This window comes from Pungitius pungitius, chromosome 12 (genome assembly GCF_949316345.1).
Source record: "Pungitius pungitius chromosome 12, fPunPun2.1, whole genome shotgun sequence".
NCBI classification, from domain to species: domain Eukaryota; kingdom Metazoa; phylum Chordata; class Actinopteri; order Perciformes; family Gasterosteidae; genus Pungitius; species Pungitius pungitius.
Window position 1 is genome coordinate 14783972 of NC_084911.1, and position 17718 is coordinate 14801689.

The 17718-nt window shown below is 41.8% G+C and overlaps 1 protein-coding gene across 1 annotated transcript; it reads right to left on the reverse strand.

Annotated features, from left to right (window-relative positions):
* Positions 1–278: 278 nt before the first annotated feature.
* Positions 279–17120, reverse strand: rgs9a (regulator of G protein signaling 9a). The gene is made up of 17 exons (XM_037476481.2): positions 16748–17120; positions 14567–14663; positions 13386–13436; positions 13154–13260; positions 11596–11647; positions 11010–11068; positions 10067–10143; positions 9439–9520; positions 9251–9313; positions 6226–6255; positions 6004–6065; positions 5714–5827; positions 4650–4765; positions 4194–4281; positions 3195–3333; positions 2320–2402; positions 279–1912 (listed from the first exon to the last, which is right to left on the reverse strand). Exons 1-17 carry the CDS (start codon positions 16814–16816, stop codon positions 1756–1758), a joined length of 1446 nt encoding a protein of 481 aa, XP_037332378.2. The 5' UTR covers positions 16817–17120; the 3' UTR covers positions 279–1755.
* Positions 17121–17718: the final 598 nt, after the last annotated feature.

Consider the following 17718-nt stretch of genomic DNA (forward strand, 5'->3'; position numbering starts at 1 on the left):
CTTCTGAAGGTGCTGCATGTACCCTGACAGTTAGCTTTTGTCCCCCATTGTCGTTAGACCCTCTGCTGGGTAAATGTCCACATACTTCATGTGTGGGGGCTGCAGTGGACACCTCTGGCAACATGATACCTCATAAAATACATGTATTAATATTTCATTCTACCATATTATTTAGTTACATAGTAACCGCCATCATGTTTTTACTTTGAATGTACAAGCCTCTATGCAGTAGTTGTGTGTGTGTGTGTGTGTGAGTGTAAAAAGGTTTGACAAACACAAACATCTTCATCTCATTTATTACATTACATTGTGTGCAGATCAACATTGTATATTTCAACGATAACTTCTTCCCATTCAGTAACTCCTTTACATTGTGAGAGGAAAGGGAAATGAATATGATGAAATATACAACAAGGACAAAAGCTGCTTAATCAGATGTATTAATTATTTAGTAGAATTCCCTAAAATCTGCATGAATCTGCTAATTTGGGAAACAATTCACTTGAATCAGTTAAAATATGTGTATGATATAAATATGCTGCACCAGTAAACAAGCAGGACTCCATGAGTTCTCAGACTAATTTGCATACACAATGGAACGTTCCATAAGAGACGTCAAACTTTCCCCCTCAGCGATGGTGAGTTACTTCTTCAGTAAACTCCTCTTATCGATGTCCTGTCAGTCAACATCGTGTCTCACCATTATTGATACATATTGCACACATTTTGTCAAGTCAGCTAGCCAACCTACATTGTAATAAATTGTAATAAGTGTAGTAGTAATAATACTAGTCAGCGTTGTTCCATTAGCCAACATGCCACATACTAAGACAAATCCATGATCTTTTGTCTAATGTGTTCATTTGAATATGATTTTGTGTGCTGTGAGTCATAATTGCAGCTCGTCATAATGTGTTCTCAGTGCACAGGAAGCCACTGTGACTACGTCCTCGTGTCCGACTGTGCACGTGACAAACTGTGCACGTGACGAACTGTCACCCAAACAGTACGTTGGCCGTGAACAGGACATCTCAAGCAGTGCAAAAACACCACTTGGATCATATTTGAGGTTTTCACATTCACTCTGTTAAGTGAAGGTGGTGTAGTAGTATATGAGTGTATTATTGGGTAGTCTCGTACTGTATTCGCGTATTAGTGTATTAATATACTACTGTATTAGTGTTTTAGTGTACTAGTGTTCTGGTGTATTAGTGTATTAATATACTAGTATATTAGTGTTTTAGTCTACTAGTGTTCTGGTGTATTAGTGTATTAATATACTAGTATATTAGTGTTTTAGTCTACTAGTGTTCTGGTGTATCAGTGTATTAATATACTAGTGTATTAGTGTTTTAGTCTACTAGAGTACTGGTGTATTAGTGTATAAGTAAAGTGCTGTGATGCAGTATTGCTGATTTGTACACACACCAATAGAAAATGATAATGTTTTCTTATTTGTATATTGTACATTGTAGTGTAAGTGTTGGGTAGATAGAAGAACTAGTATACATACATTGTTAATAAAACACATTAATTGTACGTATTTTACGTTTTTGACTTTCTTTCATTAACCTGATTGTGTATATTAAACATATACGCTTTATAATACTGAATACATACTGCTTGTTATGAATTTAAAACATGCATAAACCTACTGTGTGTTTCTCACTCGTTTAAAATGGGTTTGACTTCCAACCATACGTGTACATAAGGGCCCATTCCATCTCTATACAGTGTGCAGCAGCCTCCTACCATCTACTTCTTCCTGTCTATTTTGCTCATCATGGCCTTGACGTCGACGGGAGCCGAGGCAGCAGCAGCCTTGGCCTTGTCCTCCTCCTCCTGCTGCCACAGGATGACCGGGTGGACGCCGAGGCTTCGGTTCTGAGCGTTCTGCTCCAGCTGTGCTGGACTAGGGCGGAGACAGAGACACGATGGGGTCAAGACGGCGAGCCCCTCTCCCGTGGAGCAGCTTCAGGCAGACTAACTGAAGGAGTTCAGATGTATTTTACAGTTAATCATGGAGACTATTTTCTGGTGTCTAGGCATACCGTTTCCACTGTGCACGTTCTTCTGGAGATTCATTCCACAACATGCATTTTATTTTCTCTACAGTTACACCATTTGTATAAATGTCTGACTTGTGCTTTTATGCCACTTTAGGTTATAATGTGTTTTAGTATTTGCATGAGTGCGCATCAAGCTGTGGGGCAGAAATGTCAGGGCTGCAGCGGGAACATCACGGACATTTTGTAAAGCTTTTCTGTACGGATTTTGTAATTCCAAAAGTGTAGTCCTCAAAGGTCTGGAGCCACCAACCTGAAGTTATGAGGCGCAGGGCTCAGCGCGTTCTTCTGGGTGTCTTTGTACACGGGGGACTTGAGGTAACGGAAGAAGGTGTCCTGTTCCAATGAAAGCACATGAGACATGCTGACCTCAACACAACAGGGCCTTCTACCTGCACATTTCATTTACATACACATTTGTATTTGGATCACAAGCTGCAGTATGAATAACATATTACATGTTAGAGCCTTGATTTAAAGGAGACGTGTGGTGCTCATTTTAAGACTCATACTTGTATTCAGGGGTTTCCTATTGTCCGTGTGAACATCCCTGTGTTTGTCCGAAATGTCTCTTTAAGCCCTGCTCCCCCCTGCTCCCGACCCATCTCAACGCGAGTCCAGCGCTATTTTGGCCCAGGTTGAAACAGCTTTTCTTACTTGGACATGCTCTTCATCTATGAAACGGATCCCTTTGGTTCTTGAGCCCTCTTGAGCTTCATGCTGCTAGCTAGTGTATCCCAGGTTTGCAAGAACGTGCTTTGGTGTGTCGGTGGAATATGCTGGGGGGGGGCCCGGGATCATGTAAGGGAGACCCCCCCCCCTTGGTCTAACGACGTCAGCAAAGCCCGGAAACGTCCAAACAGCTTGTTTCCAATCGTATTAAGTCATAACACAACATGCAGGTAGCTTCTCTCCCAGGGATTGGTAGTCCTCACAGATGAGTGGCAGCCCTGTCAAAGCTGTAGATTCAGAATATGTCTCCTTTGGTGGGACAATATCTGATCTGGTAACATCTGACAACCCACTAAAGACCGAAGCCTGTGCCCTCCAACCATGCCGTCCTGAGTGGGCACACACTTTAGATCAAAGCGTCATTGGTCTCTTTGAATTATAGGCATTATTTGTCACCTTTTTCATGAGCAGGAACACGTGTGTCTGGGCGGCTTCCAGCACGTAGCGGTGGGGATGTTCCAGGCCTTTCACGGTCAGACCCATCGTCCTGCCGTCAATGTTGATCCAGCGGGGGGCGCCGGGGGCCAGGAAGGTCCTAAACACACAGACACTCAGGTTTGACATTGAGTAATATAACACTGTTTGAACATTCAATTATTACATAAAATGCTGGGAAAACCATTTGGTCAATCAGCTAATAAAATGGTCAATGTGATCAGGTTCTGTACTGTGGTGGCCTAACGAAGTAGTAAAACATATACAGTACCAGTCAAAAGTTTGGACACCAGTTCTCAGAATGGGACAGGGTGTACGAACTTGGTTGCTTTGCTCCTTTAGTTTAGTGGTGAGATTAGAAACTAACTTTACATTTAGTTATGTTTTATGGAGCAGGAGGAAGCAGCATCAAGCTGAAGGAGAACGTTGTGCGTGGTGACATTCAGCTTCATATTGGACATATTCTGGAATAAGTTACAGTTAAAATAACTCGTATTCTATGCAAGAAAATCCTAGCATACAAGTTAATAAATGGGTTTACTGTGGTTTTTATTGATAGTATGGAATGATTTCTTCTCAGATTGCAATAATACTTTTAAATAAAAGTACATGGATTAACCATTTCGATCATTTCAATAGAACTTAAAATGACCTTAAAATGTTTTCTTTCAACTTGAAATACATCATGTAGCAGGGGTGTAGCATAACTTGCTAAATGAAACGCAATAAGAAGATTACAATCTCTATGTGTGGTTTTAAGGCTTGTCGTCTTTTTCAAGACTCATCGCAGGCACCTGTTAGAAGACAATCAGTGAGCCGTCAGCAGTCAATAATGGTATAAAACAGTCAAAAAAGAGGTTGTTCCTTCTAGTCTGGTTCTAGTACCTGACAATGGATGGCACACACACACACACACACACACACACACACACAGATAAACAGTTGTTTTCGTTTTCTTACTTGAAAATGGTCTCAGCCTTGGATGACATGGAGGATGCTGTGCCCCACTTCAGTTCTTCAGCTGCCTCCCAAAAAGCCAAGTTCTCCCCTGGGATGCCCCCCCCCCACACACACACACACACACACACACACACACACACAGGTTCAATTAAGCAGTGCTTTATTATTGTGTTTTCAAAGCCAGGCTGTGCCACAGGAAGACCTAGGTGTTAAAGCATTTTGTTTATGAGGGAGCACGAGGCTGAACAATCACATGTCTTGGATGGGGCATGGCATGTCAAACAGATTGCCCCATGTGCTCTGCTTGCTGTCTAGGGAAACACTTGGTTGATTAAGTAAAACCTGTAGAAATACCCAGGTGCCCAAAACAAGAAGGAGGGTTCCAGAGAAAAGACATCTGGCACAAGAGATTCATGGGGTGAACGGAAAGACGTCTGACGACATGTGGTGGCATACCGCTGAACTCCTTCTTGAGGAAGACCTTGAAGTCGTCCCGGCCTCGCAGGTCGCTCAGCAGCTCGAATAAGCTGAAGGACCAGCGCTCGACTCGCATCTTAGTGGGAACGTCGATTCTGGACACAAAGCAGCCACACTACACCTTACAGACATTTGCATTGCTGACACAGCTCTATGGAGGGTAATAAATATGACAAGATTTCAATTGTGTCATGGCATCGGTGATGGACAGAAAGGGGTCACCAATAGTTCAAACGTGCACGTTACTCTCCTGATGTGCACATCCATCCCTATAGAGGGATCCTCCTCTGCCGCTCTCCCTAAGGTGTCTCTCTTTTTTCGCCCCGTTAGCCCCTCCCCACTATGAAGAACGTGAGGGAATTATTTCTTTGCATTTTTACTTTCTGGGAAATAATAATCTTATTTTTACAACAACATAGCTCAATACAATTAATAAAGATGGTTTAATGAGATTAAGTTAGGGTCAACACCCTTTTTAATGATAAAAAATGATCAAAATGATGAGCTGATGATGGTAAAGCAGAGAGTCGAAGGGCTAGAGTTTTTCTTGTGCAGATGTGAGGACGCCGGGACAGAGGATGGTGTACAGAGCCCTCTGAGGCAACGTTTGACTTTGGCCCAGATGAAATCAATTGAATTGAATGAGCTAAGTGGACATCCATGGCTTCTGATCACCATGGCGATGCTCTTGGAGATGGTGATATAAAGGGTGCACTGCCTGATGTAGCCGGATACAGAAGCTGCACTCCCGGGTCAGTTATGTGCTCAGGTGGCAGGTCCTTTTAAAAAGGCCCAGACTGAACAGCGAGGTAGCTCCAGCTGTTGGACATTTGCTCCTTAAAGATGTTACAATACGTGTCAACATTTACGCGGATACACACATTACACACATCAATATATCTTGAGCAGAGGCTCATTCACTCACACACCGATTGCAGCAGCAACTTGTTGCTCAGTATCCTTCACCTGGGGGAGTCAGAGGTCAAACCACAGATTCTCACGGTTTATTGTGACAATGAAGCCAGAAAAAATAAGAAACTCACCGTCTGGTGTTGCAAATCCAGTATGCGTCATGGTCTGTTTGCCAGGGGTTGCTGGGTAGACAGGGAGCCAGGAACGGGTCGTGGTTTTTATAGGTTGTGACGTACTTGTTCAGTCTGCAGAAACAGAACGTTTGAACTAATCACTGCATAATGACAATCCACACATCCTGTTATTATGTTTAATAATAATCATTTAATGAACAAATACATGTTTTTAAGTCTCCTCAAGAAGAAAATCTTTCAAATTGATTTGAACCCAAATATACAGATAAGAGACCAGAGGAACTTACGCTCCAAGAGAGACGCTAGATTTGACCTTTGACCTCATGATAGCTTGTTGGTAGAATATGTTCTAGAATGATAAAGGGAGACAAATACGTTTCACAAGATTCAGCTCAACAATCAAAACTTGGGTCTTTTGTTGTTGTCATCATAAACTTGCAGTGTGTAAAGTTCTCAGTAACGCCATGACTTCTAATTTCAACATACATTGAATGATCGTTTTGACTTACCATGCGTCTGTACTCGTCAAAAGTGATTTTCTGAGAGACAAGAACAAATACTGTTAACATGGGAACAGTTTGCTGTGAGCAGCACAATAAAGGATGGGCCACCATGCGGTTACACTAAAGTAAAGCTACTGCAGCAATGCACACAGAGAAAGAAACACAACTCAGTCCCCCCAGGGTGAGAGACACTTGCTGCATACTATTCAGTCATTACTCAAGCCGAGATTGATTGACATTTGCAGCAGCTTTTCAGAAGGCTCTACTCAGTATTTGTGGGATCCCAGCTGAGCTGTGCCATACGAATTCCACTGAAAGTAGAAAACAGTCTAAACTTGTCTCATTGAAAAGGAGGGTTTTGTTTGATTTGGCTTAGTTTTGAAAATGACTTTTTCAGGACGGAGGCAGAAATGAAAGCATCCTCCCTTCCATCCTCCCAACCAAATCATGATGGAATTATTACAGGAATTAGACAACATTGTCATCATGGATAATTTACCATTAATTAAATCAATCCCAACATCACTCTTTCCTGGAGGGATGACTAAAAACTATATGGGACACGTGTGAGATTGTCATTTACACATGACATGAATGACAATCTGCTTTACTCTCTCATCTGCATCATTGTAAGGAGATCTGTGGAAAGAGTGAGAGACAAAGAAAGATGCAACAAATGAATTAGTTTCTCTGTTCAGGAGAACTACATTCGGACTCATTATATATTATTGACATCTAAATTACTTTTATTCAGCTATGTTGTTATAAAAAAGATAAGAAAAGATTATATTTGCCCCAAAAGCAAACATAGAAAGAAATAACACTACTTTTGTTTTAGTGAGGACATTAAAGTCCTACATCATTATTTTTATACAGGTATTTGCATTTTTCAGTCAATATAACATTAGATATTACCATTGATATTGTTCTTTATTAAAGAAAAAGGGCTTTGAGTTCCAGCTGATAACCATGTGTGAACACATACAGACTATACTGTGTTCTCATGGAGTCCAGTCCTTTAGTGGACAGAGTAAGCTTCAAAGGATTTAATGAGAACCGTCAGTCTACTCAGCATCTCGGGAATGTCCTCTTCACTTTCACTACAGGGTTTCGGTTTTGTGAATGAACATAGAGGACCAATGAGCCCAATGAGGAGAGGACAGGACAGGAGGTGAGATGAGAGGACAGGACAGGACAGGAGAGGAAGTGAGATGAGAGGAGAGGAACAAACGTTTGAACTGACTGAATGAGGAAACCTCCCCAAGACCCCAAAGCCACGTCTTTAACAGAGAAACAGTGCAGACACATGTGGACACTGAACAAAAAGATATTCAAGATGTTCAACCTGGGAACAAAACAAACACCCTCCCCCAGCACCGGATCAAGGTGTGCTCTGTATCTGCTGGTAGCTATCGAGTTGCGTACACGAGGCATGTTGTACGGGGACAACCAGCTGCCTTTTGGGGACAACACCACTTTGACTCAGGTGTGGTAGACAGCTTTTTTCTGCCACAACTTGGGGATTCTCCAAGGGATTCCCCCCCCCCCCCCCCCCCACTGATGAAAAGGAATTGGAAACAGAACTCAAAGCCATCCTACCACTGGCAAAGAGTTTGGTTGGTGACATACCCCCTGAGACAAGTGTGGCCCACACTTTGTGGTGGAGAAGGATTTAGATGGACTAATTGACGTCCAGTCCAAAATGGCCTACTTTTGACTCCAGAGAGCTCAAATACTGCTTTACAACTGAAATGATGAGCTTTATAGTGAAGCCAACTGGAATGATGGTACTGCGGGATATGTAGATCCAGTCTAGTCTGGCTGCACTCCCCCTGTTGTTGCTGACCCTACACCACGACCATGTGTACTGCCATGGTCTTTTTCTCTAACTCTGGGCCGCTGTCCACCAACGCGAGCCCACCGGTCACCAGCCACGGATCTCTCCGCGACGGGCAGCGTCCGTGGAGCCAGGCAGTTGGTGCCCCACATCTCCCCACTCAAGGATCTTCCGCTGTCTCGAGGTGGTGGACAGCATGTGGAAGCCGTGCTTCACTCTGGAGGACACCAAGGTCTGAGTCAGCGAGTCCAGGAACATGAACACCTGCCGTCTGGGATCTTCACATCCCAAATTAACGTTTATTATTCCACCTGCAAAGAATCCTCCGCAGCTCGTTCTCTAACGACCCACCAGACACGTTGATCCGCGGGGAGGGAGCTGATAGGGTGACCTACCCAAACGCGTCCCCAATCAACCCACCGCTCTCATAGACACGAGGCTCTTCCTTCAAGAACACAACCACTGCTTTGTTTCTACTAGGGAGAAGAGGAAAGGTAAGAAGAGGACACAGTGGATGTCTACAGATCCTCCAACAGTATTACTCTCCTCCTTAAGCTACAGTAAGTTTCTTAATAGACCAGCTGACCTCAATCCCTGAGTCACTGGCCCATCCCAACCTCCCCAACTCACGGACTCATGGACTTTGAGGCGCACTCCCACTATCTCCGTGATGGTTTACGGCTCTCCTACTGTCAAACCGTTGAGTTTGATGCTCTCAGGCAGACATTTTGAGCCCTCAGTGAACCCTTTCCAAAGGTGTCTTTGTCCAAGGAATTACCCACAAGTCATTGCAATGTGACCGTGTAAAAACAGCATAACCAGTTAAAGCATGGAGGCCTCAGTTCGATTAAAGAGCACTTGTTATTTTGAAACCCTGCGTATGAGTCCTTCCGGTTCCAGCACCAGCCATTGTGATGTGACCTCTCACCTTATGAGGAGAGAGTTTGGAAGGCGTTCAAATCAGAGTGAAAAGTTTAAGTAAATGCCTTCACTTGTAAATCCTACTTTCCTATGTGTGAAGTGCCACATAGTGGCAGCGTCATCAAACTTACACCATTTAAAGTTCTCACAGATTCTCCCACCACTTACCAGGTGACGTCAGCTAAGTCCCTTAAGGTTCAGGGTTTAGGGTTCAGAGTCGCTTGTGCTTCTTTTATATCAATTGGTGTGAGTGTGTTGTTACTGACCTGTTACCTCTTCTGCGTTGGGATCAATAAGACGTTCTGGACCACTGTCCATAGAGCTGTGTGTACGAGGCTGGACATGCATGGGATAGGTTCATGATGAATGTACAGGTCATGTGATGGCATCTTTGTGCTTCTACTGTAGAAATAGTTGTTATGGATTCATTTGGATCATTGCTCTTCACACAGCTCACTTACTGGAGGCCTGCTGACTATCCAGTAAGCCCTCTCCTGGCAGTCAAACACAACACGATCCGGCTTCGTCCTCTCCTTTCCAGCTCTGACACACACACAAACACACACACCAATTAACACCAAAAGAAAGGCAAGTGTCAAGAGAAACTAATGTCTTAACTTAACTAATTTTAAAAACTTAATGTTTAAGTGGTTTTAAACTGTCAACTCTCATGTTTTCCTGCATCTTTGTAATACTGGCTCATTTAAATGAGGTAATAGTACAAACTATTGTTGTAGTAGCAGTAGTACTAATATTGGAAAATGTTCCAGGCTCCACTCGCTGACGTGTCCGTGGTGGGGCGACGTGTCGGTGACATCCGACATGTGGATGTCTCCGACCCGGGACAGGCATATGTCTGTGTAGTGTTGGGGTGGGGTTGTTACAGCAGCTATCTACAGTATGTGCATTCAGCATAACATTCCCTCCAACATATCATCAATCTACATATTATATATCAACACATTATTAGACATAAAACATTTGCTCCAGAATCTTTCAATATGCAAATATTTATCTTTTAAAAGTTCAACTGTAGAGGAAAGGGGGATGCCATCCAAAAATAACCCAAGCCGGGACGGCTCCACCTACTTGTACTGCTCAGTGGCCTGCATCACGATGAAGTCCCACTTGTGGTTCAGCCAATCATGGAGGTGGCTGTAATGTGTCTGATTCAAACACAAACACAGAGACAATGTGGGCAGATCCCTGTTTGTCTGTTGGAGTGTGGAGAGAAAACCCGATGCAACAGGAGGAAGAAGAGGAGACTCCAGTAGAAACCAGGGTCCTTTACACCTCATGGGGAGTCAACATCATATACTGGGGTGAACACTCCACTCATTATACACATGAAGATAAGCTGCCTATATCTATGTATCTATTCAGTATATTTTATATATATATATATATATATATATATATATATATTTAAAGATATCTATAGCACTTTAGTGCTCAGCATTGGCTCACATCCACGCATTATTATTACACAATACAATATTATTATCATCAACAATTATTTCATCATGCATTATTATCAGTCTAGTGCTTTGAACACAGAGACACAGCAATGGTCATAGTTAGGGCCCAATGTGGATCAGTCTTGGCTTGGGAGGGGCCTAAGGACTGTTTTCAGTGGGGGAATAAAGTTATAACAAACTAGATAAAACATTAATGCCCTAGCACTGCCAAGTAGATTTGGTTATCGATTTGATTTGATTACATTTATTGTTAAGTCGAGATTTACAAGAAATAGTTGACCAGCTGCTGTGTAACGGAAACCTGGGTGTTAAGGAGCACCTTATTTAAAGTGTTTGCATGAATAAAAGAACAATATACTACTTTTCAACGAATTATTAAATTCCCGCATTGCATCCAAGAGTCATTCCATTTGTCCCAGTTAACAATGATGTTGTTGAACCATAAACAGAAAGAAAAGCTTAGAGCCAAATGCTTGTGCCACACGGCATCCTTTGTAAAATACAAATCACCCATCGAGGGGCCAGCAGTGTGACACTGACACACATTTACACACCTGTTCATAGGGTTCCAGCATGCCTTTCTTGCGGATGTTCCTCTTTGCCAGATAGATGGCTACAGTCAGAAAAAAACGTTATTACTCATCACACATGTTACAAGAGTGAACACTTATAAAGGGATGATGTTTGCTTTACTAGTGTCAGTGTGTCACACAGTGAAGGTGTGTTGAGTGTGGCTGTTTCATTCAGCAGAAAGTAGCCCAGATCTGTCCAAATGAACCTTTCATTGCCTCACGATGAGGGAAGTTTCATCCAGATATTTGCTCATTACATTACATGTCATTTAGCTGACTTACAATAAGTTCATTTCAACCGTAGGGATACAAACTCAGACAACAAGTAACAAGAAAGTACTTTTTTTCGATAAATAAGCTGTTATAGTCTAAAGAGGTGTGTCTTGAGTTTTTGGAGGAAGATGTAAAGGCTCTCTGCAGTCCTGATGTCATCAGAGAGCTGTAGGAACTTCCATAAAGAATGTTTGCTTTCCTTGCCACCTGCATTGTGACTCAACAAGGTTCATCCTAACAGGTCACTGAAGCTACTCCAGTAACCCCCACCCAGCCCCCCCGCGCCCATACCAACCATAGTCAGAGTCCTCTGCAACCCATTTCTGTGTAGGCCAGAAGTACGGGGTCTGAAAAGGTGTAGATCACAATGACAGTGTTAGTGATTGTCTATCAGCAGCCTGACCTTCTCCTGCCGGCCTCCCACCCTGCTAAATGTGTTTGGGCATCGTCATGTGGTAGGAATACACAACAACTGCAGGTGATCCAAAGAAGAACGCTTTACTCAAACAGTGTTGGTGTCAAAAATGTATTCTTTGGGTGCTTTACCGAAGGAACAAGGAGGTACAAATATTCAATTATTGTCATTGAACAAAAAGGTGCAACATTGTAGTCTCACCTTGCTTTGAAAAAAAGAAGAGGAGCACAAACAAACCAACCACATCATCACACCGTTGGGCTCATTGCAGGCACCTCTTGTTCCAAATCTCACTGATGCTCCATAGATAGATAACAACACCAGTTGCATCGCCCTCCTGCTCTGTCCCCTCCACTTTGCAATGTTTCCAGTCAGGAGGCAATCTATTGCTCTTCTGTAACAGTTGAACACGGCTTGAAAGAACGTGCATGTGAGTGCGCAGGTGAGGGCTGTGGCTCTCCACTGGCCGACCCTCCATCAAGGCGCCGTATGAAAGCAGAGTTGAGCCAGCACTAGATTGGAGAAAAGCCTGCTTGCACTCATATTTCTGCTCACACGGTAGGCGTTCCTGTGCTCCACCTTCAGCCCTCTGCTGGACTGCCACCTGCTCTCAGATTTCTTACAAAGGTACAACAAACCTTGGTTTCTCTAGGCGTTGGATTAACTAGTGGATTCATTTGTGCCTTGTGGCGTAGGAACAGTCAACTCTTATTCTTATAGTCCCCTTTCAAACTTAAAGACAGGTCCTCTAAAGTGCTCTATTTATCAACTCAGTTGAGGCTTTAATTCAAAGCTCCAGTATTGGTCAACTTGATCCTAGACTAGTTAATGAAAGTCAACCAGGCTTCTCTACTCAAGAATTGTCTGAATCTGGCACCAGAGTTCTGAGCTCACACAAGAACTCTTGGGCCAAAGATGTTTGTGGAATTGACAATGTGTTTCTAGAGAAACATAAAGGGACAATGTGTGTTCCCAAAAGGATGGAAATCAGCCATAATAACATTTCAGAGCAGAGCAGAGCAACTTATTAAACATCTCAACAGCTCCCCATATCAGCTGCTTCCAGTTTGGTGAATCATTCAACCGAAACAGCCAAGTGCTTTGAGAATGTGGAGCTTAAAATGGATAATCTATTATCAGTCTCAGCTAATGTTTGTATTCCATGGCTGACATGATAATGTAAAAAAAACTTGACAATTTGCATGTCATGCTACTCTATTTCATATTTCTCATGTGTCTTTTAAATAATGATTGTCCTCCTATATCACTATCTTCATAAGACATCAACAGGTCCCCTCAGGAACTGGTGAAGTAGGTGTCCTCTTGTTGAGTAGCACAAAATCTTGGGTTTTTTGTTCACTCTCCAAATGCAGTTTCCCTGTGATGTTAAAGTGCAGCAATAATTCCAACTGGAGGCAGCTAAAGGATTTGTTCTGACCTGGAAGCGGTAGAGGCTGGAGTCGTTGCACAGCACCAGCTTCTTGTGGTTCTGCAGGGGGTAGATGTAGCCGTAGGCCACTAACATGGTTCCAAAAGCCTGACTCTCTGGAACACAGATGGGAAAATAACAATAATAATGATAATGTCAGTGGGTTTTCTCTTCAATCAACTGATGTGAGAAGATGCAATGTTTTAGCGATCAATATATGATATGTGTGTTTGTGTTGTACCTTCTGGAGTGGTCTTCATCTTATTTGTGATCCATGCGATGACGTCTTTACCTTTGTAAACAGGATTGGAATTAATGTGCTGAATTGTTTTGATTTTGCAATAGTGAATGATATAAAGTTTGATCAAATCTCCCTCTAAATTTCTTTTTTTTTTGCAAATTAGTGAATAGGAAAACTAAATGCCAAAAATGTTTAGGGCTTAAACTTGACAAGCCATATTATTTGTATTCATTCCACATGAAATTAGTCCACAATAAGGTAAGCCCCAGCGAAGGGACAAAGTCAGCATCATATGCAGCGATAAGGGTGACGGACAAATGAATACTAAAGGTACCAATCATTGTCGAGGAATCCCACTAATTGGCTTATGCACCACCCAATCAGTTTGTAAAGGGTTACTCGCAGCAGGTGCTTGCACCTCATCGCCTGGAGGGTTTATCCCAGGTATCCATGCTGACCTTTCCCTCACTGCTCTTACTTTGGATTAAGAAGCCACTTTGGCCCTAGAGCACTCTCCAGATCTCATCCAATTGTGGGCCGCCTTATTTAGCCCGTGTTAGCAGCTTAGACAGCGAGGGGCCGTGTCTTCACGCAGTCTAGGCTTTAAATTATGCAATGATGAAGCGTTGTTTCACTCAACCATCTTCAGTCGTCCTTCTAGAAACTGACACGATAAGTGCTCAGTCAATGACGTTAAAAAACAACAAATCAATCCAACCCTATAGGACAAAGGTTGCTGCATTGTGAGAGTTATCTTCTTTTTTTCTCCCCATTGTCTGTTCTTTTTCATTCTTGTGGCAATCCAAATAAAAATTTTAAACTTCACAAATGGCCATAGGCATGGAATATACAGTAGTATGGGGCAAAATGTGGATAAAAAAATTGTTTACAAATGATGATCTATGTATTCATAGATATTTGCAAAGCGGGATTGTATGTGTCTATTTTGTGCATAACCTCTGAGATATATAAATATTTGGCTGCAGTAAATACAATGAACTGGCTGGTGTCTGCCAGTCTGCTGTTTGAGTTTGTGCTGGAAAGCTCAAAACCTAAAAGAGGTTGAAGAAGCCTGAATCATATTCCAGTCATTACTTACAGCAAACATGTAATGAATTGGCTTCACACAGTTGAATATTTGCATCTTCCTCGGGGTTTGTGAATGTGTTTCTCAGACTTACCAGTGATGACGTGTGGGATGGTGCTGACGTTGAGTTTTTGCTCCGAGCCCTTCACCCCACTCTTTGTGTCCTGCATCTCCACCACAATGGACTCCAGCTTAAAGCAGGACGGACACATAAGATGTACACAGGAATATATTTTATTATTTAATGTATTCCCAATCGCCTAAAGTAAAAAGCTAATGAATTTAATGAAAAAACAGGACTATGTATCAAAACAGGCACTCAAGTCTAAGTTAGGAAATGATAGGCAGAAACTTATAATGCTAAGAAACCAGGTAACGAAAGAACTTAGAAAAGCAAAAGAAAGTTAAATAACTAATCAAAATGAATGATGAAGCAGGAGGCAATTCTAAAAGAATATGGGATCATCTAAAGAAGTTAGCAGACAGCGATAACAGCAATTCAATGAAGCCACTTCAAATTAAAGGATGAACGGGTGCCTTACACAAGATGAAGAAGTCATTTTTACAGCTTTCAATTCATACTTTATCAACTCAGTTGAGGCTTTAATTCAAAGCTCCAGTATTGGTCAACTTGATCCTAGACTAGTTAATGAAAGTCAACCAGGCTTCTCTACTCAAGAAGTGTCTGAATCTGGCACCAGAGTTCTGAGCTCACACAAGAACTCTTGGGCCAAAGATGTTTGTGGAATTGACAATGTGTTTCTAGAGAAACATAAAGGGACAATGTGTGTTCCCAAAAGGATGGAAATCAGCCATAATAACATTTCAGAGCAGAGCAGAGCAACTTATTAAACATCTCAACAGCTCCCCATATCAGCTGCTTCCAGTTTGGTGAATCATTCAACCGAAACAGCCAAGTGCTTTGAGAATGTGGAGCTTAAAATGGATAATCACAATGTCCTGATTAATAAACTGTTATGCCTCTGGCCTGTCTGAAATCCACCTTGAAGGAAGAACCCAGTGTGTCAGAGTGGGTGATGTTTCATCATCTACTCTCAGGTCTAACGTGGGAGTACCCCAGGGTTCTATTTTGGGACCTTTATCATTAGGTTTAGACGTTCATGATTTTCTGTGTGTTTGCAATGGGTTTGATATTCATGTATGCTGATGATACAGTGATTGTCCCCCATCTGACCTTCTGCCTAACCAGCTGAGCATATGCCAGCATGCAATACAATATTAAGGCGCTAGAAAATGTAAAAAATGCATCCTGAGTTGGAAGAATCTCATTAAATGTACTGATGCGTGTCGATCTGCTTCAAGAGGTAATTGTGTCATTTGAAATAGGTCAAGCTCGTTTAGCAAATCTACCCTGGCGCCTCACTCGTGGAATATTCCACACAAAACGCACAAAACACGTACCAAGCCTTCCAGTACAACCTTAAGGTGTGCAAGCATTGATGTGCTGTCTACGTTTGTTATGTGCGTCAGTGGTAAACTGTATATGTGCTTGTACTGTAGGTGGGTTTCTTCTGCCTGACATTTTTAGATTTTATTAATTTAGGCTGCCTTAAAACATCTGGCTGGGGACAGCAGATGAAAATGAGCTTCTCTGACTAACTTACAGTACAGCTGTTGATTGTCCCTTCAAAATAAATTAGTAAATAAAACAAATAAATGTATATATAAAGGAAGTACTCCAGGTCACATGCTTTCACATCACCATCACAAAGCGAAAAACAACAGTGATATTTTCTCTGTTCCTTTCAGGATGTATTTCAATCACTTCATATTTTCCTCCAAAAGTAATTTGCAGTCTACTCTATTGATCCTATTGCTTTTGTGTTGTCAATAAATCCATTTTGTCTGTAATAGATTTGCTACGTCCTTCTTTCCTTTGACTCAACATGTTAGTGAGCTTGGAGCTAACATTAACAACAAAGGAGCGTACCAGGAGAGTCAGGTGATATACTGTAGCTAATTGGCTTTAAAGGGGAATTAACAAGTTTCTGCTCTGCTGATAGCAAACAAATCCTGTGTAATTCTTGTTCAAATGTTATTAGTTGCTGCTTGCTTTTTTGTTTTGAAAAATAATTAAAGAAATCCAGAAATGTTAAGTCTCACTAAACTTGAGCATAATATACATATTATACATAATACATAATACATATACATATCTTTAAGTTTTCTTCATTTCTGATTAAATTAATAATATACTATAACAAATAAAATACCAGCAGCAGTAGTAATTATGATGATAATGATGTACACCCACCTTTTTCAAGCAGTGCGTGCGAGGCCTGAAATGTTGTCCCCGGTTTGGACGGGCGGTTCTAATCGTCATTCTGCAGATGGATGAAGACCAAATTAGGTGATTAAAATTCAAATAAAAAATTCAAGTTAGAAGGTACAGAGTTGCTGACAGAGTAGTGTGTGGATGTGGTGGACTTGAGCACAGTCTCCCTGTGTGGGGATTGTCCGACAGGATGGGAAGGATGGATTTATCTAATCAGCTGGAGAAAGCCTCTGCCCCCAGCAGTTAAAGAGAAAAGCCTGTCTCTGTGGTTCCTAAATGAACCTTCAGTTCAGGAGGCTGAAGGGTGTCATAATCATCTGAGATGGCTTGATTGAATAATGTATTAAGAATCAATCCATGTCTTGCTATTTTGCAATTTAGAAAACTTTGTAATTTAAAAGAATATTTCTAAAATATCAATTTATTTGCCTCCATTCGTACATTCAAGATGGATGAAGACGAAATCAAAAGTAAAAAAACCCAATCATTAATTTCATTGTCTCCATTATCAAAGGATCAAAGCCGTGCTTTTCAAATATCCGGATTACTGATAGAAAGCAGAATAAATCAGTCAGAAACAATGCTGACAGAAATGTGCCTGCCGTGATCTGTGCGACCCGCCCAAACAATGAAGCATGGGCGCGCTCACGTTCTTTGTCGTGAGCGCGCCCGTTTATGAACTGTACCTCTCTTTGCTGCGTTCACGTATATTGGAAAAAATGTTTTAAGGGACATAACAGAGACATTTGTAAATTCTAAATTAATGTGACAGACAAAAAGAGTTTAATCCTCAGTCGTATGGTTAACAACATTTTATATTACATGAATAAACAAAAAATCCCGTAGACCTCTACATTGTAAAATCCGTTTGTTGCTATTTCCCACTTTTGTGGTAATTATTTTCTGCCAGAATTCCTTTCATCAGGAAAATACCTGACTTTTTAGAAGAA

Excerpts from the sequence above, each read along its gene's own strand:
- rgs9a (XM_037476481.2), bottom strand. The coding sequence starts at position 16,816 with ATGACGATTAGAACCGCCCGTCCAAACCGGGGACAACATTTCAGGCCT. Across the intron at positions 11,648-13,153 it reads CCAGCCTCTACCGCTTCCAG|ACCCCGTACTTCTGGCCTAC; the intron begins GTCAGAACAAAT and ends ACACCTTTTCAG. Across the intron at positions 6,066-6,225 it reads TTGACGAGTACAGACGCATG|AACATATTCTACCAACAAGC; the intron begins GTAAGTCAAAAC and ends TTATCATTCTAG.